The sequence below is a fragment of the Plectropomus leopardus genome, chromosome 14 (assembly GCF_026936395.1).
Source record: "Plectropomus leopardus strain MGB_pleo_1.0 chromosome 14, ASM2693639v1, whole genome shotgun sequence".
Taxonomy (NCBI): domain Eukaryota; kingdom Metazoa; phylum Chordata; class Actinopteri; order Perciformes; family Serranidae; genus Plectropomus; species Plectropomus leopardus.
The window spans coordinates 14,863,957-14,889,562 of NC_142189.1; the positions used below are offsets into that span (position 1 = coordinate 14,863,957).

Sequence of the window (25,606 nt, forward strand, 5' to 3'; positions counted from 1 at the left end):
TACTGTGTGTGTGCTGCACGCTGTCTTGACATCCAGGTTTGGGCTGCTTCTGGGGAGCTGAGAAACTTTTCTGGAAGCTTCCAGGAGTCTTCTCTACGCAGGTGGGCTACGCTGGTGGCTTCACACCCAACCCGTATTATGAGGAGGTCTGCTCAGGTAAGGTGCACATTTTTTTAGGGTTCCCATGGTCATTTAAAACCTGGAAAAATCATGGAATAGTACATTCACATTTTCCTGACCTGGAAGAGTCATGGAAGTAGTAAAAAACATTAGCCGCTTTTACACAAAGATCGTGCCACAATGAAGTTCCCCCTTTAAACCGCCCCTGCAGAACACAGAACCAAAGGACGGCGGCATTATTACACTCCAGTGTGTGATTATACAGCTTCAGCCTCGAGCATGACATGTAATATATGCGCTGGCAACGCTTTCTAAACAGTAACAAAAAACAAAACATCTCAATCACAATCATTTACCTTATCTGTTATACGGTAGCTGATCTCGTCCTCTGCTCGCAGGGTAAGGAACTCTTGAATCTCATTCTTTTTACAATTTGCGAACATTAATGTCCTCTGTTCTGATTCTTTGAATTAGCCGCTATGCCAACAGCTGTTTTTTAAATCTCCCATGGTGGGTCGCACACATAAACACGTCGTAACATTACACCCGTACTGCCAATGTTCACGTCTCCCCGGCTTTACGTTTTACACAGACCTCGTTTTGGTGCTGTTACCAGGCGAGAAAGCTCTGTCCCTCCTGTCCGCAGTTGGACGTTATATACAGGATGGCAAGGCTGCATAACGAGATGATATTCCTGCCTTGAACAGGCAGTGTAAATACAGCTATTGAAAATTTTGGAAACAATTGTTTACAATGAAATTATTACATTAATCTGTATAACTTTCAACATAATGTAACATAACAGCAAATTAATGTGTCGATGCGAGATGCTTTATTTCCCATGTTTCTTCATTTCCTCCCCGCGTCTGATCTCTCTCCTCATGTCTGCCAGCGAGCTGGAATAATGCTTAAACAGAGTTTGAATCTGATTCGTTTGAAAAACAGTGGGCAATTGTGACTTACAAGAATTTTTTTTATTATGGCTCCTTGAAAAGTCATGGAAAAGTTTGAAATTTTCTCCATGAAAATGTGTGGGAACCCTGATTTTCACGAATGCATGCCCTCTACACTTTGATTTGTGTTACCTGATCGTGTTCCCTCCTGGGGAGGAGGTGGAGTGGCCTGGCAGGACATTTCTCTGTGAAATCAGTCAGGGTTCAAGAGACCAAAAAATGCAAAGGGAAAAAGAAAAAGATAGAGTCGGAAAGGGTGTTTTTAAGTACAGCGCTCTCATCCTCTCGCCGCCTTCCCTTCATCTGCAGTCAACTACTCAGAATGCACTGCTCCAGATGGGCTGCACCCCCCGTCCCCACCCCCCCATGACCTACTTGTAAGGATTGGGCTCTGTACTGTGCTGTACTGCGGCGTTTTTGCCAACAGAGGTTACTGTGTATGAAACGCCATAAATGAGCTTCTTTTTCTGCGACTGCGATTTGGCAAATACGATGTCTGAGATTCAAGCTTGAATTCTGTGTATTTGCTGTCAAAGTCCACGATAATATTTGGCTACGTGTCCTTCCGTTTTTCTCATTGTGAGATTCAAAGAGATTCATGTAGGGCGCTGATATATAATTCAAATGAAGATGTCTAGCTCTGTCTTACTCCGTGCGCCTCTCGTGTGTTTTGGGAGTCGTGAGCTGTTAGTTTGGGGCTCCTCCATTTCGAGGGCGCATCATTACAGGCAGGCATGGAGTCTAGGTGCAGGCACAGCATGGGGGACATGGAGAGGAGGGGAAAGACGCTTTGGGCTCGGCTGGCAGACTTTCTGAGCAGAGCCCTTCAAGGGATTGCATGTTTCCTATCTGTCTGCCGCTCCCAGTCTCCCTTTCTGTCAGCTTCCCAGCAACAAGATGGTCAGCTATGGAGGATGAGATGGAGACAGATGACAGAAAAAGAGACTGAGAGCTGCAGCAAGTGAGCAAACGGGTAAAATAAACTTTTTTTAAGAGGAAAGAAAAATTGAGGGGGAAAAAGTGCGTGTGAGAGAGAATAGTTGCCTGTCCATCGGCTGAGAGAGTGCAGGCGTCGCTCCAGTGGCCATGACGGAGCAGAACACTGCGACGGCATGAGACCGAGGAGCTGTCAACACAGCCAGGGCAGGACAGACAGCTGGACGGATAGACGGACGGACAGAAAGAAGGGGCTGATGGAACTGTCAGCAGAGCCAGGGAAGGATGGAAGGACAGACAGGCAGATAGCTAGGTGGATGGTCTGACAGACAGATATGGGAGAGGTTGAGGCGCAGTCAAATTTGTCTCGGGAGGACAGGCAATACAGACAGCTGAGAGATGGATACAAGGAGATGTGATTACCAATCAGCATATTCTATTTTGACTAATTTGCTAGACAGTGTTACTTTGTAGTGCGTTTGCAAAACAGAATAAAGTAATCTTTTGTGCTTTAGCTCGACAGTGTTGCATGGGGTTGAATCCAACAATCCTAATACCCATTTGACAAAATAGGTTGCCAAAGTTGTCTCGCAAACTAAGTAAGTTTTCTTTATAAAGCACACATTAAAAGACAAAATATAAAAGTATTCACACCCTTGTTGCATTACAACCTGTAATTTCAGTTTTTTTTGGGGGGGGGGGGGGTGTGTGACAAACAAACAAACTGTAAAGTGGTGCTTGCATATGTATTCACCTCATAGACTGTATATAAAGACGGACGCGTCCCTATTTACCTCCCATATGCCTAAGTGAAGCTAGAATATCTTGAGTAGCTGCTTCCATCTTGCGCTGCTGACGTCATTCAGAGTCTGCGCAGTGGTGCGAGCAGCCCCACTGAATGTGAGCACATGGATTGGCTGTCACAGCTGTCAATTGTGTGGAATTTAATAACTCATTAAAACTGAACTTAGAAAAACAATCACTTGAACAAACATCAGGGTGATGAGAAATACCTTCAGTGGCAGAAACCATCTTTGGGAAACATTTATTTGGTGTGTACTTTGAGTTTTTAGTTTGGCCTATGTCCCATGCTACAGTTCCTAGGTTAAACAATGTTTTCCTCAAAACGGTACGAAATGGTGTGTAACAGGCTTTGGGGTATGTTTTCTCCCATGTGGTAGCTTTGTCAGAGGTGTACCCAATCAGCAGTGACATTAATATAAACCAAATTCAGGGAAAGCTTTACTTGCTGTTCATAGATTTTTTTGTTTTTACTTCGCACTTGCTTTGGCAGTGTAGATATAACTTTTCCCACGCCAATAGAGCCCCTTCGAATTAAATCGAATAAACCTCACAGTATGTAACAGTAGGGAGCCTGAGTAACACAACAGGGTGTTCAACACACCATTGTGTCTGCTTAAATCAATGTTTTGCTAAGTTTTGTCAGGGCTGAACAGCCCTGGTGTTACCATTTACCTTCAGAAGTCACGTATTAGTTGAATAAAGTTCCCCTGTGAGCAACCTCAGTGTAACATGATCTCAGAATATATAGACCTGTTCTGAAAAGCCACAGAATCTTCCTCACCAACAAGCAAACGGCACCATGAGGACCAAAGAGCTCTCCAAACAGGACAAGTTTTGGAGAGGTACAGATCAGGATTGGGTTATAAAAAACATCTGAAACTTTGAACATCCCACAGAGAACCATTAAATCCATTATTACAAAATGGACATTAATCAGACAGACACCAAAGACACCAGCGAAGACTGGAGTATCTGTCCATAGGACCACTTTGAGCCACACACTCGCCCAGTCCTTGAAGAGCACCTGATTTTTTTTACAATCTTTTTTTTTTTTTTTACCTACAAAAGGCGCTGGTCTATCCATGAATTAATAAAGGAATTTTAACCATAGTTGTTGCACCTCAGATGTATTTTTGGACAGCTGGCTCATACCTTGGACTTTCACACTGCATAATTTGGATAGTCATAGCTTTTTATTCTTGTGACTACTTGCCCTTTCTTTGAAGAGTATCAATTTTCTTTTCTTTTCACTAGCATCTGGTAACTTGAGCCATTGCCGCACCCCTATATTTTTTTCTTCATAAACATTGATTATTTTAAATGTTTGAACACACGGCCAGTACTGCCATTTTTCTGGTGAGAAGTTGAAAGTACATCAAAGCTCTTCCAATGAAATGTAATTGTTGTCCCCAGTAACTTATTCTGTATAAAAATTACGGAAATAAGCTTTTATTTTTGGACAGGCCCAAAACAAATGGTAGTGGTTATTTTATTCTAGTACAACTTTTAGTGTCCGTTTCCCACCCTTTTTTTTAGGTGGTTCGTCCAATCTTGCCCTCCTGAAGTCCTCTGTATAGCCTTGAATTTACTTTAAGTCCTGAGTCTGACCTATAGACACTTATGAACACCTTCAATAAATCATTTTCAAATGCTTTTTGACTCTGTACCATAGAGCCCTGTATGTGGTGACGTATCTGAAGCTTCGTGGAATTTTACTGTTTCCAACAGTGGAGAACAATTAAACAGAAAAGGGCAACATGATGTCGTGATGATTTGGGAGGCCACGCTCACCCAGAATGCTGTTCACCCTGCTGAAGTGTCCTTCAGAAAAACATTGAATCTGTTGCAGCTTTAGTGGCATCACTTCTCAGCCTTTCACCCCCTTCAGATGGGACAAGCGTGGTAAATCATGCTGCATATTCACCTTTTTTTAACAGGTCTCAACAGCTGTTTTGCCACATTTTCCTTTTGTACTGCTTTCTACCATTCCTGTTGACTTTCCTGCACTGTGACTGCAAGCCCACAACCCTGCTCACTGCTGGCTGTAACCACAGCAAAATCTATCCATATGGTGTGAGAGTGTGCATTGTGTATTGTGATGGCGACAATTGGTTGTCAGCTCACCTGGGCCTTTGGCTATAAGAGCTGGCACATGTGCTTCCTCTTGCCTCTCCCTCGCTACAGCTGATGTCCACCCTGCAGCCTCCTCTTTTTGTTTTTGCACATTCAACACCTCCGCAGCACACGTGCCACCCATACATGCATTGCTTTCATAGCTGACAACACTAACTTCCACTTTCTATTCATCATTTGTATTAACTTTAGTTTTAATAAATGTTTAAAATGTGTGTAGTCTCCCTTCTTGTCAAACTGTTAAACATACACTGATAATATTCCTGTATTATATGTTGGTATTTTATTATTAAAAAAAGGTGAAAGGCTCCAGCAAACACAAACTATTAATTGTCCTAAAAAACTGCTAGTATCTACTGAAATGTCCCCATTCTTTATTTTAGGTAACAACTGTTTAAACAGGTGAAGTCTTCCCTGTTCATTTGGCACGAGATGATCCTCTGGGCATGCCAAGTGTCATTTAGAGACAGAAAGTGGGTCTCAGGCCAGATGCATGAATTTGGCAGCCCTTCTCCTATTGTCTGCAATGCACCTGATGCATCTATTTGTGTATGTGTGTTTGTGTGGGTGTGTGTATTGTGTGTATGTACACCTGTGCACGTGTCTGTGTAATGTGTGCGAGAAGGGAATGGCTGCCTATTGATCCAATCCTAAACTAACACTGCTGTATTTACATTAAGCCAAAGGTATATGTTTGCATTGAGGTTTGCAAGTACACTCTTCCTGCTGTGAATGTGTGTGTGTGCATGTGTGTCTGTTCACATGCACCTGCATGTGAGACCCAAAGCCTCCCCCATGTTTGAGAATGCCTGCAGGCAGCTTGTTGAAGCTTTGGGGTCCTGGCAGCTGCAGACAGGAGCGAATGTCTGTGTGCTTTTGGCAACTTCCACCATAAGCCTTAACCTTTACCGTACCTTCTCTCTCTATGTCTGCACCTCTCTCTTTATTACTCTTTCTTTTTCTTTCCCTCTCATTGTCTCTTAAATGTGGTTCAGCCTGAATTCCCTCTACCTCTGGCACATACAGACATCGTAATTTTAGTGTTAGTCAACTGTCTTGTCCAGCATTTTGCAGCGATTTGAGCGTTGACGCCACACAACTTGATTTTGACTAATCCAAGTCGGTCCCTCTTCTTTTAGGTCTGACTGGTCACACTGAGGTGGTGAGGGTGGTCTTCTCCCCTAAAGACATCACCCTTGAGGAGCTGCTCAGGTGCTTTTGGGAAAACCACAATCCAACACAAGGTAGCAACACACATACACAAACCCAAAAGTCGCCCTCAAATAAGACCCGTCCCGAGGGTCACAGGGTGTATTAGAGCAGAAGGATGATGCCCAGACGTGTGCCTGTGTGTGCGTTGTGATGGGGGGGAGGTCTCAGGGGTGTAAGTCAATGCCAGACAGTGTTAATGTGTCTGAGATCCAGCCATCCATGGAGAGACGCACCAGTGTGGTGCATGTTCTAACTGCAGAAACCCCCCTCTCTATGTTGGAGCATGTGCATGGCATGTACTTTATCCAGCCTTTTGTCATTCACTTCTCATAAGGGCTTCTGACTGATGCAATGATGATACTAAATTTGGTCTTTTCTGGGTTGAATAATGTTTGAGAATTTTTGTTTTGTTGTGCATAGTGCGTTTGATGGGTGGGTTTAATCCCTTGACGGCAATTCTGAAGTTGCTAATCACAGGTGAAACTTTGCCATGGTGTAACATTTCCCCCAAATGATTCAACAGAGTTGTCTGCAAATATTTTTTGACTCAGGTTGATCCATATTCCTAAACTCATTACAGTTTGCCAAATATGATTAACTTCATAGCATTTGAATCCAGGTCTCCTCAGCTCTCCTCTTTAATGACACACGTCTCGTCCCCACCCGTCTCTCAACCCCCCAACGGCATCAAGAACCCCATCCCCCATAACCCATCTCTCCATCTCTTCAGGTCTCTTGTTTTTTTCTGCTCACTGGAGGAGGTGATGTAAGAACATTAATGCACCGGGAGGGCACAGGGAGGGTGTGTGTGTGTGTGTGTGTGTGTGTGTGTGTGTGTTTGTGTGTGTGTGTGTGCGTGTGCGCATATGTGTCTGTGAGAGAGAAAGGACAGGCAAAGAGGTACTCTGCTCACTCATATTGAATGTAGGGAGGGGCATGACAAGTTGGAAAGAGATGGATCAAAGATTCATAGGCCCGACCTTCAGCCTTAAAAGTAGCTCACTCACACACACACAAACTCAGTGACGTTCATATCAGTTCTGTCATCTCTTTTGCATCCGTCATAGATGTTTTCTCATACGCCACGTGACCTAGATACACTAAAATGTCGGCCATGTTTGTGCATCTACAAAAAAAAGCTGACAGACAGGCTGCACGTTTTGGTATGTTCTTCACATTCCACTTCACCTGTTTGACTAGAAGTGGCAGAAGTAACTATCTGACATCACCCCGATCAGAGGACATTCTCCTGTTCACTGTAGCCAAGGGCAGAGACACGTCTTACTACGGGCAAAGGCACAGGCAGAGTTGAGCCGACATGCCATGGGGCGAAGGCAGTGAGGCCAGAAGTGTAGTCATGCATTTCCCCTGACTCACTGCCTTGTCTCATCTCATGTTTTATTAATAGCATGCAGCTTATTGACGACAAACTCTGCTCGTTGTTGTTTTTTTTTTTTTTGTTACAGTTAAGACCAGGCGACATATTCCGAAATAACTCAAATATCCTTTTTTTTTTTTTTCTAGGAGTGTTACTCCTTGTGCGTGACTTAAATGTGAATCCCTGCCACTTCTCTCTCCTCGGTTTCTGGGTTCACGTGTAGCAGAAATTCCTCTGATTTGACAAATGTGGCGTGGAGTGGTGGAAAGGGGCCCGCTGGCTGTGCCTTCACGCATGCTTAAGCTCCAATTTATTCTGTCCACCTTAGAGCCGGGCTTAAAAGAGAATAGAGAAATTAAGGAAGTTCGCTCGTTTCCCTTTTAACTGCACGGAGTCACCAGAGATCATTATATATGGAGACAAGCCTGGGAACATTATGAATTCTGTTTCCGCCTGACACAAGCCCATCCTGGTTTATACATACACACTATGCTGTGGAACTATCATGTACAGATGCATATTCAGTTGCATGCAATACTTCCTTTTAATGCGTGCGTGTGTAGTTGCAAGTGTGTATGCACATATGTGTGTGTATGTGTTTTGAGATCTGTGCCTCTCTGCTTTGCCTCAGTTCAAAAGGGTTTAGTCCCGACAACGTGATGTCGGGCTGCGTCAGCTCCACCAATCCCAGCCTGGATAGCAACATTAGCAGCCAATCAGAAACTCCCAGCAGCCTTTGCTGTGTGCCCTCTTTCCATATTCAGCAACACTAGTCTCAATCTGCTGGCTTCCCTGGGATGTTGCATAAAGACCCCCCATTCAACATGCTCCCATATTATAAGTTTCTTACGTCTTCAACTCTTCAGTAACATACCTACACATGAGTGTGCGGACACACCAGAGCACACATGAACTCTGAGCAGTGACATCTGTGTGTCAGAGGGCAGCAGCAGAAGCAGCAGCAGCTCGGTTTCATCGTTGAAAACATGATTTTGATGCATTTGGAATGATCACTGGTGAGATGCAAACACGTCTTGCTGTTCTTTCACACACTGCAGATCAATTGCGCACACATTTCCATACACGAGCATACTGTTCACTTCACATCATGCACAAGTGCTCATTATACCTACTCATAGACAGCTTTACTCCATTTGTGCGTACATGCGAATAGGCACACACATACTGTGCATGCAAAAGGGTGCACACAGCTGCACCAGTGGCATGTTAGTTATTCGACACTTCGTTGTTGCAGAGCGTAGGCCCTGTTTCACTCCCAGTACCCCCGTCCCCTAACTCCCAGTGGAGGATGGAAGCACCTCTTTACTAACTTGTCAAGTCATGTTTTTATTTTACTCCACTGCTACTCCAAAGTTGCACTTCCACACATTTTTGCTCCTTGTTCAAACGTAAGGCCACCTCCATTTTTCTATGATTTCTTATGCCTCTTTTCTCTTCCACCGTTTAGTTCCTTCCCCCCATTCCACATTCTTTCCCAGCTTCCTGCTCTCCTCCTGTCTCATCTCTTCCCCCGTCACCCGTCTCACCTGCACCCCCCCACCCCTGTCCTCTTTGCAGCGAGCAGAGCGGAGGGGCGAGTGAGTGAGCAAACGGCCTGGAGCCCGTCAGCACATCCGCAGAGCAGCGCAGTGAGTCGACCGCTCCCCGAGGCCATCCGCTCATCACACAAACACACTCGCATCCACTCACTCCACTTTTATCTCTTAGTCACTCTCTCCTCCCTTGCTCCTCATCCTCCCTCCCCACCCCCCATTTCCCTGTTCTCACATCTCTTCCTCCGTCGCCCCTCCACCCTCCTCCGCCGCCCTTCTTAACAACCGAGGCTTTTCCCCTCCTCTTTGTTTCCTCTTTTCCTCTCCTCTCCTTCCTCTCGCCTCGTTCCCTCCATCCTCTCTATTTTTTGAGGCCATGCAGTATTTATGGTGTGGGCTGCTGATGCTGCGTCAGTGAACAGCGATAGACACAAAAACACAAATGCACAGCTAAGATGGCCGAGGCGGCTGTCCTCATTTGATAACGTCTGCACGTACATGCACGCTCAGCCTTGTAGGTAGATGGTAGAGTCACACGGTAGAAAAGAGGTACATTATAAAATAGGTGGTTGCAATTCAAAAATCAGTCATAGTGGTCATTTTTATTCATTTGAGCTGTTTATTTTGAAAGCTGCCACGTGTAGTCGCTGCATAGGGTATATACTCAGCCTCAGCTACAAAAATAGCTTATGACAAAGAATACAACAATGGCTTATCACACAAACACACAGGCGGGGATAAGGTCATATCACAAAATAGACATAAATCAAGCTGTCTTCCATCTGCCGAGTCACGCTAGTGGCAGTTACCTTCTAACAATTAAAATGAGCATGAATATTCCCTTATATAATATCTTCACCCCAGCTGGCTGTGACACACGCCAATTCCCTGTTGGGGTCCCCCCGTGTCCCCCTTAGTGTCACCACATCCTTCAATTTAGGGTTGCCCCAGTCATCTAAAGTCAATCCCCACAGGAGGTGACCTTGACCCCTGACCTGTGACCTCTGCCACCCCCCACACTTCTTTATCCAACCCGCTCTCTCTCCCCTGGTTGGCTGAGAATGGCATGCTTATTACCAGGTGTCAGTTATTACACCCTCACACACACTGACAATCCTAATTTATGGAGATTGCGGCACGTGTGTGCATGCTGTGGGGGTTGAGTTATGTGTGTCCGTTTGATTATGTTGAGGTTATATATTTTATACCTAAAGAGTCTTTTTACATATGTCTGCTTATTTTTTTTAGACAAAAGCCTCAGTATTTTTGTTCGCTCATTCACCTTGGAAATAAATAAACGTAATTAAAACAATGTGGGAGATATAAAATGAAAAAGGATGAGGGGGTTGTTGTGATGAGGAAGAAAGAGCCAAATACAAAGATGGTTACAACTTTGAAAAAAAAAACAACCATCACATCCGAACCTGAGCTGTTATTGCTGATTAGAGACAGAGACCTCAGCATCAGTGTTTTGCATAATAATGACTGACACCAAATTATACACACGAACACAGAAATGCACACAGAGCCTAAATATTTGCAGCGTTAATTTCAGGCTGTCAAAGTTGTTTTCTGAGTGTTGGGAAAATTGAGTCGACATCACGCAAAATCAGATGAACTGTAATTAAAAGATTTTTGCTCTGAAAGAAGATGCGGCATTTGAAAAAAAAAAAATACTTTTTTTTTGTGCAAATATATATATATATATATATATTCAATTCCGTAGTTTTAGTTTACTACATTTTGAAATTGTTAGATAATGGATCGAAATTGAACTCCCAAAGCTGTGTGTCAGCTGTGAGAATGATGAGTTACGATAGAAATACCCGACATGTATTTGCATGACGCAAACATTTTCATGGCCAAACTTTAACATACAACATCACTGATTGAATACGTGAAATTTAACTTGTGCTCTCATCTGCACTGATTTGAGTACAACAGTAGAACAAGCTCTACTTGTTAGATTTAGATGCAGCTAAAAATAAACAGCGTAAGGGCCAGAGTCACAGTGCTCTGACAACATGCCCAGAACCATGAAGTGATCATGTTAGAGAGCACAGCTTCAGCAGAGAAAATAAAATGGAAGCTGAGGAGAGATGGAACAGATTTTTAAAAGACATGACGATAGTAGCTGCAGCAATCTACATAATGTGCACGTGCAAATCACACATATATACACACATGCACAGTGCTAAGGCCAAGAGACACATAGTTCAGCTGTTGGTTTAAGGTTGCCTCTGCATGCGTTGTGTCACCATCTGACAGCCAGCAGCGCATGGCTTTCTGTTTTGCTCTGTATGTTTGCATATGTCACATATTCACTCCCCTTAGTATATATATTCTGTCTGTGTGTGTGTGTATATGTGTTTGCACGTGCAAGCGAGTGTATGTGTGTGTCCGCTGGGGATGCTCTCACCAACCCAACTCCGTACTCTGCCTCTGTCTCCAGCGCGTCAGGAGCAGCTTACATAAGAACAGGGCAAAAATAGCAGCTGAGAGGGGAGAGGAGGAGAGGGCTCTGCTGGCACGCACACAGTCGTAACGGGACCGCGGGGCACGGCACAACCCTGAGTACTATCATACGCACACACACACACACACACACACACACACACACACACACACACACACACACACACACACACACACAGGGAAGACTGCAGTTATCAGGCATTATATTTCCTTTCATTTGCAGTTTACTTTTTTGACAGAATAGTAGAAATAACGATAGCTGGTCAGACTTCATCAGCGTGAAAAATGACAAATAATCCTCGCTGATGTCTCAGCTTGGGTGCCGGGTTAGGGGTGCTCTCTCAAGACCTGAAGTCGGTGAACAAGTACTGCATCATGTGACAGTGTACAGAAATGCAGGTAGGAATAAAAATGAGAAAAGAAACTATTTTGGATTGTTCATTAGTGCTCACTCTGCTGCAGTCTAATTGGTACGCACTGCCAAGTGCAATAATTCCGAATTCACTTCAAATGTTTTTCTCTCCACGCTCAGAAGGATGCAAAAAGTCACCAATTACGCCGAAACATTTCTTAATTGCGGACACTGACAATAGCTTGACTGCTGAAATGTTTATTCTTTCGTCTCCATAATTAAATGGGCTTTTTTTTGCCTCATTTGCAATCTTTTCTTGTTTTACATCTATGTGAATGCTCCTGAAATACAGAGGGAGCTGAAAGAGACGGAGGGAAAGGAGGGGACCATACATAAAGAGGTGGAGAGGTGAGGCTAATCTCAGCTCTTACAGTTGTTAACGGATGAAGGATCGTCTTGTAAAAAAGACGCCAGGGGGGAATAAGCCGGGGTCAGGCCACTGGTTCTGGAGAGGGCCGTTACACGCAACGCTACAGCGCTCTCACTCTATGCTGGCCGGTAATTTCTACCTCCGTCTCTTCATCTTCTCCCTCCTTCCCAGTTCTCCACCAGCATCCCTTTTAATCTGATTACCTTCTTACTGTTTTATCTCCTTTTTTTAGCCTGCAACTTAAAATCGTCTGGCAACGCTTTGTGCATCCCCACCCCCTCTTTCATGCAACCCTCACTGCGCGTATGCACACATAACGTATATTCGCAGAGAAAAAGGAGCGGAAGGTAAAGGGAAATGAGTGAGTAGGGAATAAGGAGGGAGCCAAACACAGAAGGTGAATGAGCACAATTTGCAGATGGAAGGAGTGAAGGTGAAGTTGGAAGTGGGAGAAATAGCAGGCTTTTATCCTCAACAGCCAGCAGGGACAAGCTGAGCGCTGCCATTTTTTTGCGTGCCAGGGTAAACACTGGAAGAGATTTTACAGACTTGCAAGAAATCTCAGCGGGTTTAAACACAACAAGCCCTAAAAAGTGTATGCATGTACATTTGTGTACGCAGGTTTGTGCACGAACGTCTGCTGGAGAGAGCAGCTACTCCCTCGGAGACTCGAGAAACCCCGCCACCCTCCCACTTTGTCTGATTTTGGCTTCCATTTGTGTCAAAGGGGGTACTTTTACATTTTCTTGTGTAGGTGGGGGAGCAATTAATTAATATTTTTGGCTTTGTGGGCGTAGGTCAGTGACCCTGAGAGGAGGTGTGCATATGTGTGTGTGCGCGTGTGTGACCCGTAGCCCCTCCCCTTCTGTCCACCCCCCATTACCCTTTGCTTTCAGAGGCAAGGCTCTCATGCATAATGCAGAGAGAACAGGGAGGCTCTCATTAATAATTACTGCCGCCTTTGATGGATGGAGAAAATAACGAAGGGGGCTGTTAAAAATGGAGAGAGCAAGAGAGAGACGGCGGCGGCGGGTGGGGGGGGATCTGAGTTTTTTGGGTGGTATTTGTTGCCGTTGTAGTTTTTTGAGGAATGAATGCTTATGGGGGATGGATTTGGACTTAGTATAGTCGAAACTGCGGCTGATGTTTTGGATGGTGTTAATATTTTGATTAGGGAGTATCTCCTCGTCTGATGGTGGAGAGATCTCTGAAGATGTGATGAATCTTAATTGTCTTTGTGTTGGAAGCAGCTACAACCACTCAAGGGTGTTTGTCTCTTGACTTTCCTTTGATATCCGTATCATTAAGCATTTCTTTGTGATGAAAAGACTTCTTTACTTTTTAAATTAGAGATATTAATCGTCTACCTCTCTTGCAAGGTTCCCATGGTCATAGAAAACCTGGAAAAGTACTTACATTATGTGCAAGTAACCTTGCACATAATGTAACATTACGAAAAATCTATTTTTTGTAGCTGTTGATGTAACGTTGCTCTGTAATATGAGTCAGTGTGTGACGTTTCGTTTACCATCATGTTATGTTTGTTAATTTTTTTTCCCCACATTACCTCTCTCTTTTCATTTCAAATTATTTTTGAATAGAGTTTGAGTGTGACATGTTTGAAAAACACTGGGTAAGTTGGGCAATGAATCTTTTTTTTTTTTGTTTAATGGGTCCTTGAAAAGTCATGGAAAAGTTTTGAAATTTTGTCCATTAAAATGTGTGGGAAACCTGCAGTAGTTTCATCATGTTTATCTCCTCTCAGAATCAATATGCATGTTTTGTTCACACATGATCTCGCGCGCAAGCATAGCTGTGTGTATCTGAGGACGTCGGGGTCAGCAGGGAAGGTCACAGGGAGCAGCAAAGCTACCAGACCCCTGCCAGCTAGCCAATCAGAATGAAGGCTCTGGTGGACAGCCAATGGCAGAGTGGCTCGGTGGTCTTTGATGCAGGGGCCACCATTAGCCCCAACAGAACAACAGCGCTGGGGGCAAGATGGCCGACATCCAACACTGCAGAGATGGAGAGGAAGAGGGTGAGGGTAGACATGGATGCAGAAACAGAGGGAGACAAACAAGAGAGTGGGTTGAATTGGGATGGTACAACAAGGAAAAAATAGATGGAAATATAAAAAATGCACAATATATATTACTACTATCTTCAAGTAGTAGAATATGAAATCAGGGATGTTTTTAGCCACTCTGGGCATGTTTTTCGGGATGGCAGCGGTGGTCTGCAGATTGGTCCACAACTTTGTTGCAAACTGAAATATTTCAACAATTATTGGATGGATTGCCATGAAATTGTGTACAGACATTTACCATTCCCAAAGATGAAGCCTAATGACCTTAATAATCCTCTGGCTTTTGCTCTCACAGCACCAGTAGGTTGACATATGAAGTTTTCAGTGAAATGTCTCCATCAGTATTGGATGGATTGGTAAAAAGTTTCTCGTGTTTCCAGCCATTGCACTGAGCTTAGCGTTAGTTCCAGTTCATTTAGCTGAACAACTTGCAGACAGAAAATAAACCAAATATTACAGGAGTGAAGTCTATCATTCATGTCCATCATTGTCTCAACAAGAAGCTGTGGCTATCAGCAGCATGCCACTCTCCTTCCTTTCCTGTCAACTCCTTGCATCTTACCTCTGACAGGCTGATGTTAGATAAGACCAGCCCACTTAAGGCTTGGCAACCAATTGTGAGCATGTTGGCATTTAGCGACAATCACTACTGTGCTTATGTACAGCCTTGCAGATCCACTAGCATGAGTGCAGATTCGAAGTCATATTTATATTATGCTGAAAGATGGAGCACGAAATGTTTTCATATAAATGAACATGTTGTACGTGTAAACCCTTGCTCAGAAAGTTCACACAAAGCTTGTAAAGAACCCAGAGAATGAGTCCTAAAACTTTGAAATCTGCAGCACCTCTGGTTCCCTCGTCTCAAAGTCAGCAGGTTTTTTGAATGGGTTTTTGGTTAGAAGCCTGAAATAAGGTCTGTGGTTGATACAAGCTGAAGAGACTTTAATGTTTTGTGCTACAACATAAAATATGTCAGCACAAACCCCACTCACAAAATTTGAAGCTTTTATGTGTCTTGAAAAAAAAGGTTGCTAGCAAGTGGCTAAATGAGACTACACAACGTCATCAGCCCAAACCACCCCGAACACGACTTTACAGCCTCATAGCGGTGGCAATGCGATCGTAGTGTAGTTCATGTTAGCCTAACAATAGCTTTTTACTTCTAGCAATTACATTTGGGCTTCAAAAATCCTCAATGTGGTGTTCATTTGTGAAGATTATCTTGCTGAACAAAATGTTTAAGTATCATTAACGTTTGTTTACCACAGAGCTTATTTTCTGTAATGACCCAAAGAAAAACATCATCCCTGGGGAACTCTATTACGCCAATCACCACTAGGGAAAGTTCTCTCTATTTCACATAAGAACAAAGATGTGGTTTGGATGTTATGCATTTCACGTCAGCCAGTCAGAGCGAAAGGGTGGCTGAAGGGGGAAGAGACACTGGTGACGGAGCAGCAGATAGGAGTGTGGCAGAAGCTATGGCAGAAAATCCAAAGAAGCTTCCAAGAAAAGTGTCTCGACTGGATACTCCAGATAAAAAAGAAACTCTGCTTTAAGAGCAAGGATTAAAGTCAATTTGTTGACGAGACCACCAATGGAGATGGAATAGTGTGAGAGGTTAAGAGTGGAGGGAAAGACAAGAGACACAGATAGTGTTTGGTTCAAAACTTAAAATCTGCAAGGGTGCGCTGTATCTCTCAGTTTCTCTCTCTAAGGCCATTTACTTAAATGTGATAGAGATGTCCGTTTGCTTTACTCAGGGCTGCTGTGAAAGATTTAAAAATAAAAATGTATTGCTTTTTGATAAAGAAGATATTAAAGGGAAAGCTCTGTACTGAGTGACTGATACGCACACATTATGTTCAACATGGTTATCTCCACAACATACTGTTTTATCATATTTGAACAACTCAAGCATTTAATATTGTTGAGGAAATTTCCAGTGAAGCATATTCTCTGAGGCATTCAGTGTGCGTCGGAGAGCGGGCGACGTCTGCTTGTCTGCTCTCATTTGAATGAAGACCAGATGAATACTTATAGCCGTAATATCTGAACAGACTGTGTCACAGATAGATTGTGACACTCTGTGATGTAAGGTAACATTTAATCTAAAGAGAACAAGATATGCAGATCACTGTGTCAGGGAGATGCCAGCATCTCGTGGCTGCGGCTTGTCAGCACATTCAATGGAAATCTGTTTTCCTCCACAATATAAATAGAAACAGCACAGAGAGATATTAACAGGTGTCACGTACGTCTGACAAAATGTAAAACACATGAAAGCTTATATGGGAAACAGACCTTATCTCCTGAGGAAATCCTATGAGGAAGAGCACTATAACTGTGGCAAGGGAACACTGTGGCATGACAATGGCCACTTCTGATTGGTTAATAATGTTGTTGTTGTTGTTTCTTCATCATAGGTTGTTATTAGAGCTTCCTATATATTATAGCTTGACATATATCTCTTTTCTGTCGCACACATTTCAACACACTAATTGACTACCTTTACAACACACTGCATTTGAGAGAGGTACTTATCAAACACTTATCAACATTTTATGTAAAGGCTGCGGTCACATGTGACCAAATTTAATGCTGATGAATGTTAACCTCTCATTGGCTTTTAATTCAATGCAAGCAAAGGGGTGACTAATACATTCGTAGGCAAAGAAAATTTGCAGCCTTACATCATGTGGAGTTAAACTTTCGTGAACTTTGACCAGTGAAGTCAAAGAAGTATGTGTGGTTTGACCCAGCTTGTTGGCATGTCTAATTAGCTGACATTCTATGATATTGGCCACGAGAAGCTGCAGCAGTGTGTAATCTGCAAACTGCATAGTTAGGGGAATATTCATTTTCATTAGTCATGTAAACAGCTTAGAAGGAATACTGTCTTTTGGAAAATCTGGAATATTGTGTGCATGTGAATGTAGGCATGTTTACATTGTCATTGTTGTGTTTACAGTTTGTATTTCTGCCCCTTTGTAGCCAAATTATTTAGGTAATAGCGCTTTAAAAAAATTCACTGGAAAACAGGAAGAAATGGACACAACAATAAGACACAAAGACTCTGAAATGGAAAAGACACTGCGTACATAAAAGTTCAGAGTACTTCAGCAGAGACAGAACCAGCTCCTCCACTCATGTAGCCTTTGATACCACTAATCTGAGCAATCTCTGAACAAAAGTCAAAGTTTGACCAATTTAAGTGACAGTCGCAACACAGAGGGGGAATCTGTTGTTCAAATGAACTAAGCCAATATTGCTGTCTGCAGGCTGAAAGGAAAAGCTGTAAAAGCCAGAGAGAAGAACACGCACTGTACCACTGCCCCAGCCCATATTCAAGAGGCCAAAGATTGAGAAAGACAAGGATTTGGGGGGATAGATAAAGAAAGCATTATGCTCTTCAGTAAAGAGGAGAAACAAAGACTGAGTGGGTGAGAGGGTTAGAGATAAAGACAGACAGAAGCTGTCATGGAGTGGTCCATGGATGCCAGAGCTGCTCAGGATTGTAGCCTCTGAAAAGCATAAAAGTGATGGCAGCGGTTTGGCCTCCTAATCAAGGTACATTAGGCTTGGGCCTCCTCCAAACACACTGATGTAAACCTGATGAAAATTTTGACAGTGCCACATAGATGACAAAGAGGAAAATACACCCACCTCCACGAGCCCATACACCTCCACACCGCAGGCCTCCCTAATGAAAGCCCAAATCTGCTGTGATCTCTGAATTCATTTGGCTTCATGAATTCAAGATGCAGGATGATGACATAATTGTGAAAACCTTTTACATGCAAATGACATTGTGTCCATGGCAATTGTGGTACTTATGCTTATTTGCGGGGTGTCTTGTTTTTCTTTTGTGTGTGTGTTTACGCAGGTATGAGACAGCACAACGACCGTGGTACTCAGTATCGTTCAGCCATTTACACATCCAGCCCCACTCAACAGGAGCTTGCATTGAAGAGCAAAGTGGCCTTCCAGCAGGTAAAATACCCACACACACATCACAAGGTTTCATTATGACACGTACTCAAGCATGGCGTTGCGTATAAGCAAACCATGTGTGAAGTACGGTAGAACATCTGTTGTAAAAAGTGTGAATAATGGTTAACATTTTTTTGTAATTTGCTGTTCAGTGTTGAAGCATAACACAAGCTGCTTTGCTCCAACTTCACACACATCATCTGTGTTGTGCAGTAACTTTCAAACATTAGATGTTTGTAATTTGAATCCTGTCAGTGACAAAATGAGAATGATCAAAAATGTCTTTTTTTTAATGTGCTTTTTATTTGCAACTTTTAAAACTACAGCTATATAAAAAACTGTGTACAATACTTACAATGATAATTCCTGTATAATGCAGATGCAGCATAATTTACAGATGCATTTCATTTCTTTCCCTTACTTTTTTCCTCATTGCTTTTCATCCACATATGCTTATTTAGTTACGTATAAACATGTGCACAAGCATTCACAAACTTGTGTATATCTAGCCATCTCAAGCTCTTTAAGTAAACTTAATTATTTACATTTGAACTGCGGAAGTGTACATTGCTACAGGTTCTATGGCAAAGAGGAGAGGAAGTTAAAACAGTAGTAGGTCATACAGAGTCTTCTTGAATGGGGTTATAAATTCAATCCATTTATGCTTTAGAATAAATGGTATTTAATCTTTTGGTTCCTCGAAGAGGGGGTTAGCTTTTTCATTTTAAATATTTCTGAAATTCAATACCAGCCTTCCAAGAGCAAAACATAATTTCAAATTAATTTTTTGTCCGTTAACGAGGGCTGCCCTCTGAAAGTCGGAGATTCGAATCATCAGTTGGAGACCCTTAGCCAACTAAGATTGCTTCAAGTCGGACAGTCTTTGCTCGTTTTTGTTTTGTTTTTTGCTTGTAAGGTCAGTGTGCCATGCAGCGTGCCTCTGGGGGACGATTGGGTCCCCAGACTGCTGTACAGTGAGTGATCGTGGCTTTCATGCTATTCTTTTGAAGTTGGAGACATGCAGACAGCGGCACAGAGGAGGACAGACCTTCTGCTTAGAAGTGGTGAATTTGCAGCTCACACAGCTTAATACAATGTACCCTCTGACTTTTGTTTCATATTTAGTGTTGGCCAAAAGTGTTGCTGCACATTAACAACCCGCCATTAGCTCCGTCAGCTCTTTTACTGTATGACATCAGTTCTGTGTCACACTGAACATCCCGTGGAGCCCGTTCAAACTTTAAAATTTTATACGGAAAACAAAACTAATCTTGGAATATTGTTATTGAACAGCCAAATCTGATTTGGTACAGCCCTGCTGTTAAGCTGTAGTTTTGGGTTGTCCCAGTTATTTGACTCAGAATTAAAAGCCAGTCTCTAGAGTGGTGACCTCTAAAGAGTTTGATGCTGTTTAGTCAAGCAAAGCCACCTCTGCTGACTTGATCCCCATCTACATCCAATATTTGACGTCCTTTTTCTCAAACTGAAAGAGAGGATAAGGGTCGATAGGTCATCAAAACTCATTTCTAAAGCTCGTCCTTTCAATGGGGCACGCGTCCCCCTTTTGTTCTCCCATCCATCTGTCCGTCCCACCGTCCATTAGTCCATCCATCCGTTGATCCCTGCATCACTTTGGTGCGTCCGTCTCTCTAAATGGTATTCATGGACAAGCTGGCAGGGGGGCAGAGGGGAGCAAATTATGATCGTCATGGTTACTTGGGGGGTCCCGGGGTCAGCAGTCACGGACCACAGGGCTTTTCATGTTGCCATGGCGACAACCTCCCAACCTTGGCCTTGGGCTGAGGTCAGAGGTGACAGAGGAGTGGCAGCTGAGACCAGGAAGGTGGTGAATGAGAGGGGGAGGGACAGCAGGGGAGGAGAAAGAGGGAGGCAATCAGATCAGAGGGCCATGACTGACTGACTGACAGGCTATCAACTGACAGTGACCCCACACGCACACACACGCACACACGCACGCATGCACACCACTTAGGTGTATAAGCCGTTAGCCATCTCACTCTGGAGTGGGATGAGGAGTGTAATATGTAAAGTGTGTATTGAAGAATGCACATGCTTAATAATATGTATTGCCTAAAGCTTGATTAAAAATGTTTAGAAATTTTCATCACAAATAGAAACTAGAGACCATCTTGCAATAGAATCTCTACACCGCGGTGCCCTTCCTCAGAGCACACCCATGTCCCAACTTGGCCTTCATTTTGCTCTCAGTTACACACCTGTAAAGTCAAGGATTCATCTTGCATGGTTGCGATGTTGTCACGTTAACAAAAATTTGTCCTCAGACTGGTCAACTCAAGTCTGTTTTGAAGCTGTTCTAAGGCTTTTAGTCATATGACATGATCTTCATCAGTAAGAAGTAGTTTATGTCATTTTCACTGAATCATAGTTGTTCAACTTTTTTATTTTCAGCACTGTTACAAGTTTGTCTTTGAGTTAAGTTCTTTCTAGCAGTTGATAAAATTATCTCATTGTATGATATATATGGATTATTGTTGTTAATTATTAAATGTTAATGCAGTAATCATTAAAGGAATAGTATGCAGGAATTGTCAGTTAACGTTTGTAAACAGTGTTGCTAGTGAAAATATAAGCCAACCCCAGCTTTGTCTGCTTGGCCTTTCACCTTACCATTTGCATTTTTTCAGCACCGTGTCTGCAATTTTCATAGCTACAAATTTATCATGCGCAGCTGAAGTTGGATAAAGGTATTGACCAGGTGCCAGACAGTAAGCAGTGTCTTCTTTTTAAGAAGAAACTATGAAAGTTGTGGACACAGTGTTTAAAAAAACTATGTTAAAACTCAGTACTGAATCTATCTAAATCCATGCAGTATATATATCTATGCTGCTGAAAACATATAAATATTAAAGGGTAAAAAACTGTCCCAGGATACTGATAGTACCACTGACATCCCAATTGATGACATTTGTGTATTTAACAATATAAAATATATAATATAGCAGTATAACAATATAAGACATGTAATGACTACACTATATGCCTGTGAATTAACTGTATGAAAACCAAGCAGAACCAGCCAAAGGTTCAGTGGGTTCATGTTACAGCACAGAAAAGGCCATTATATCAAACATTATCTTCATGTCACCTCGATGCCACGGAAAGGCTGAGAACCTCAACCCAGTTTACAGCTGATTCTCAAAAAACACACCCATTTACGAACATCCAGAAGAGAAACGCACTCAGACTCTCCCCTCCTTCTCTCTCGTTCTCCCCTTCCCTCTCCCCACCAACGCTGCTGACACCACCGATCTGTCAACCACTTCAGTGGCACCCCAGTTTCATCTGAGGGCCACTGGGACACATATCTTCTCAAAGCAGCTGACACGCTCTGAACCAAAATGGCAGCTTCCTGCCCTGAAATGGTTGCCTTGCCGCATTGATGCTGAGTCTCAAGAACGCCCTGGCTTGAAAATGGCATCTCTACAGAGGAAGGGCTTCCTGTGTGTGTGTGTGTGTGTGTGTGTGTGTGTGTGTGTGTGTGTGTGTGTGTGTGTGTCTGTGTCTGTGTGTCTGTGTGTCTGTCCGTCCGTTTGCGCGTGAAGTTGTGTGTGTTTTATCCTAAAAGGCCAACGCTCTCTTATCAGGGAGAAGTGAGTGCATGTTCGGTAGAGTGACAAGAGCGAGTGGGTGGAGGCGATCCAAGACGATCGGAGATAAGACAGGCATCACAAAATCCAGATTCCACCCCACTGCCAGCCCGTGACTCACACACACTCACATGTACGTACAGACACACAGAGAGACATACATTTGGCACATACACGCACAGCCCAATGAATAATTAACCCATACGAAGAGTCTCTTCTGCAGGGCTTTCAGTTTCTTAACTTCAGCATTGGGTGGAGTGGGGGTGGGGGTGGGGGTGAGGGAGTGAGGCAGAAAAGCTTGTTTATGCGCGAGAGCAGAGAGGGGGAGGAGAGGGAGGGGAGAGGAGAAGGGGGTTCTCTATAATGAAATTTGAAATTTGCAGAACATCAAAGGCTTCTGTAGCCAAGCCGCTGTGGCAGCAGAGCAGAGAGGAGGAGTGCATCTCTTTCTCTCCCTCTGTCTCCCCTGTCTCTCTCTCTCTCTTTCCCCTTCTCTCTTTTCTCTCTATCCCTCCCTCTCTGCTAAAATGTGTCTCCCCAGAGCTGGGTGAGTTGGGGGGTTGAGAGAGAAGGGATGGGAAGAGTTGATTAGGAGGAGAGTGCGGGGTGGGGTTGGGTTAGAGATGGGTTAGGGTTTGGAGAGAAAAACGGAAGAACAGGGGTTCTCTATATATAAATGTGTGTGTGAGAGAGGGTGCATGTATGAACAATAGGTTTTATCAAGCCAGCTCGAATATTGCATGTGAGCGCGCACATGCATGTGCGTAGGGCCTTGGAGGGGTGAGTGTGCCCTCTGATAAGGCATCCCAACTTAATGAGCTTGAAAGGGGGAAGCAGGGGAGGGTGCACAGGGGTTCGGATGATGGCTGGAAAAAAAAATGGGGGGATAGTTTGGGGCTAGAAGTCTGGAGGAGAAGCCCGGGGGTTGTTAAAACGGGGCACAGCATCAGCAGGTTTTGTAATCAGGCTTCAAGTCACACACGTCTCTCATTTTGGAAAGTCTTCAAAAGTCAGATTTACCCTTCCAGCTATTCCCCAGCTCCCGCGTTTTATAGTCGGCTTGTGCTTTACACGAAAATATTTTTGCTGAGCTGATCGATTGCAACAAGATGTCTTTCGTACCGCAAGGCAGTATTGGTTAAGATTTAACCGTTAATAAAAAATTCTAAGACGTGTATTGTTCACAAATAACTTTTATAATTGCCAGAAGGTAAATGTCCATCCCTTGGTGAGATATTGACAGTAAGGTATTGAGTACAGTGCAGCTGAAGTGTTAAAAGGGCGCTCGCTTTTCCCGAGAATGCAGAGATGATCTTCAGCGTTTTTCGGTCTTCAGATGTTGCGCTACTTGTTGTCTGCCCCTGGAAAAAAAACAACAAAAAGAAAACAACAACAACGTAGGAGCGCGCACCGCCTCGCTCCGAGACTGAAGTGTGTGCATCCTCTCTCCCTCTCAAAATGTAGGAGTGTTGGCTTCGTCGCTCACAAAATGTAGGAGCGCTCGCTGAAGATTAGAGCCCAGCTAAAATGGATGCCTGACCCGCACTGACGAAGAGAAAGAGATATGAACAGAGTAGGGCAGAGGGGGGGAAAAACTCTTCATCCTCTGTGCATAGACAGACACACAGAGGGAATGCACATCCCTTAGCTCACACACACAGTGATGAATGTTTTACATATATGGCATTTTACAGAACCTCACAGAAGCATTATACCACTCTTTCATTATCTTTTCTCTCTTTCAGACATTTTTTTTTTTTACCACAGTCTGTTTTCATTCTGTCAGCCTCTGGATAATCTCCAATGCTCTCCTCCTTTACCTCCCTCCATCTCTTCCTGCGTGTCTCTGCACCATCCCTGTGTCTCTTTCTCTTCCCCGTCTGTCTTCCCTCCTCTGTCCTCTCTCCATCACTCGCGCTCCGTCTCTCTCCCTGAGGTCATGGAGGGCAAGCGTGGTGCTGCGGACTAGTCGATAAGTATCATGTCAGCCTCCTTCATGTGTTTTCAGGCAGAGCCACGGTCTATCTGTTATCAGCATTGTACCGCAGAGCGAGCTTTTGCTTTCGGCGGTACTCAAAGTGTATTTACATTTTTAAGATGTTGAAGGGCTTTTTGTGCTCCGGCGTTCAGGTGTGCAGCTGTGGTTGAGCGTTACATCGGTTTTAGGACTGTGCAAATGAGATCAAGAGTTTGCAGTAATGTGCAAACCATCTGTTGTCTTTAGATTTTGAAAATTAAGTAACATTTAGGGACTAAGTGCTTCACTTATGTACTGTATTTTTTTATTTTATTTCTACTTTATACTCTAACTCCTCACAGATTTGACAGGTAATACTTTATTTCATTAAATTTTTGGGGCAGCTGTCATCAACAGTTAAAGATCAATATTATGCATATAAAACATGCAATTTGCTGGTGAAATTTAATTCTGTTTTCATTTGGTTATGTTATTATATTATGCAATCAATTAGTTAAAATTACCTTCATCTCAGTGAGCTACAATATCAAATGTTGCTCACACAGCAAGGGTCATGAATTCAGGACACGTTAGTTTTGGGTATGTGTGTATATTTATGTAACAGTAATGGAACAAATCCCATCCCAGAGCAACATTATGGGAACTTAATGGATTTATGGGGACATTATGGGGACTAATACATCAATAATTATAATACCCAAAAATTCAACACCTTTACAGGCATCATCCAGTTGCCTGATGAGTACTTCTGTACTTCAATATTATGAATTTAGGGCTTAAAACTTGTAATGTTGTGTTTTTACAACAAGGTTTTGCAATTTTGCTGGCAGCAGAAGATCTTAATACTTTTTCACTGCTGCTAAATCTTTAGATTTACATTGTAAACCTTGTAAAACATGCATTGGCACTTCTGTACTTCATTATTTTAATGCCAATAAAGCAAATTTTAATGTGCAATCAAGACTGAGACAAGGACACTGAGAAAAATTAATAAGACGACGAGAAGAGGGGAAGAAGTGAAATGGTAAAAGGCGGTAACCGCATACCAGTAGCAGGAGTGGACTAAGGGATGATTACATAAATCACCGAATTGAGGTCATATCCCTCTTCAAATGTCTTCACCATGAGTCATCGGGTGTCACAAACTCTATGTCAATGTGTGTCTCTTCCCCACCACTCTGCAGCCGTAGGCCTTCCGAGGGCAAAAACAGAGACAAGACAGTGGGGTAGGACAAGAGGAGAGAGTACATTTTTTTCCTCCTCCTCCTCCTCCTCTTCTTGCTCCTCCACCTCCACCCTCTCTCTCGGGGTGTCACGTCCTATTTGTGTCCCGAGGCCGTCTCTCTGGCGATGGTGATGGCGAGAGGGGCTCTCTCGCATGGCTGGAGAGCAGGGAGGACTTGGTAGCACGAAGCGGTGGTCTGTGCTCACATGGGAGGGAGAGAGAGCTATGGAGGGAGAGTGAGGAAGGAGGAGAGAGAGAGAGATGCACCCGTTCAGCCATGCCTTTGACAGGGGAGTCTTTCCGACAGGCGTGAAGAAAGGAAGGGCTGACTGGGCTGAGTGAGCTC

The 25,606-nt window shown here is 43.4% G+C and overlaps 1 protein-coding gene across 5 annotated transcripts in view; it reads left to right on the forward strand.

Annotated features, from left to right (window-relative positions):
- The window catches only part of msrab (methionine sulfoxide reductase Ab), a 70,262-nt gene that overhangs the window by 9,686 nt on the left and 34,970 nt on the right, over nt 1–25,606 (forward strand). For 4 of the 5 annotated variants that reach the window (XR_015778788.1, XM_088087878.1, XM_042501446.2 and 1 more), the window contains exons 3-5: nt 37–156; nt 6,086–6,190; nt 18,322–18,428. Coding sequence is in view for 4 of the 5 variants with exons in the window: in XM_088087878.1 (XP_087944004.1) it covers nt 37–156; nt 6,086–6,190; nt 18,322–18,428 (332 nt within the window). In the remaining variant the exon portion in view is untranslated. The remainder of the gene's footprint in view (nt 1–36; nt 157–6,085; nt 6,191–18,321; nt 18,429–25,606) is intronic. The other variant, XM_088087879.1, reaches the window with a different exon arrangement.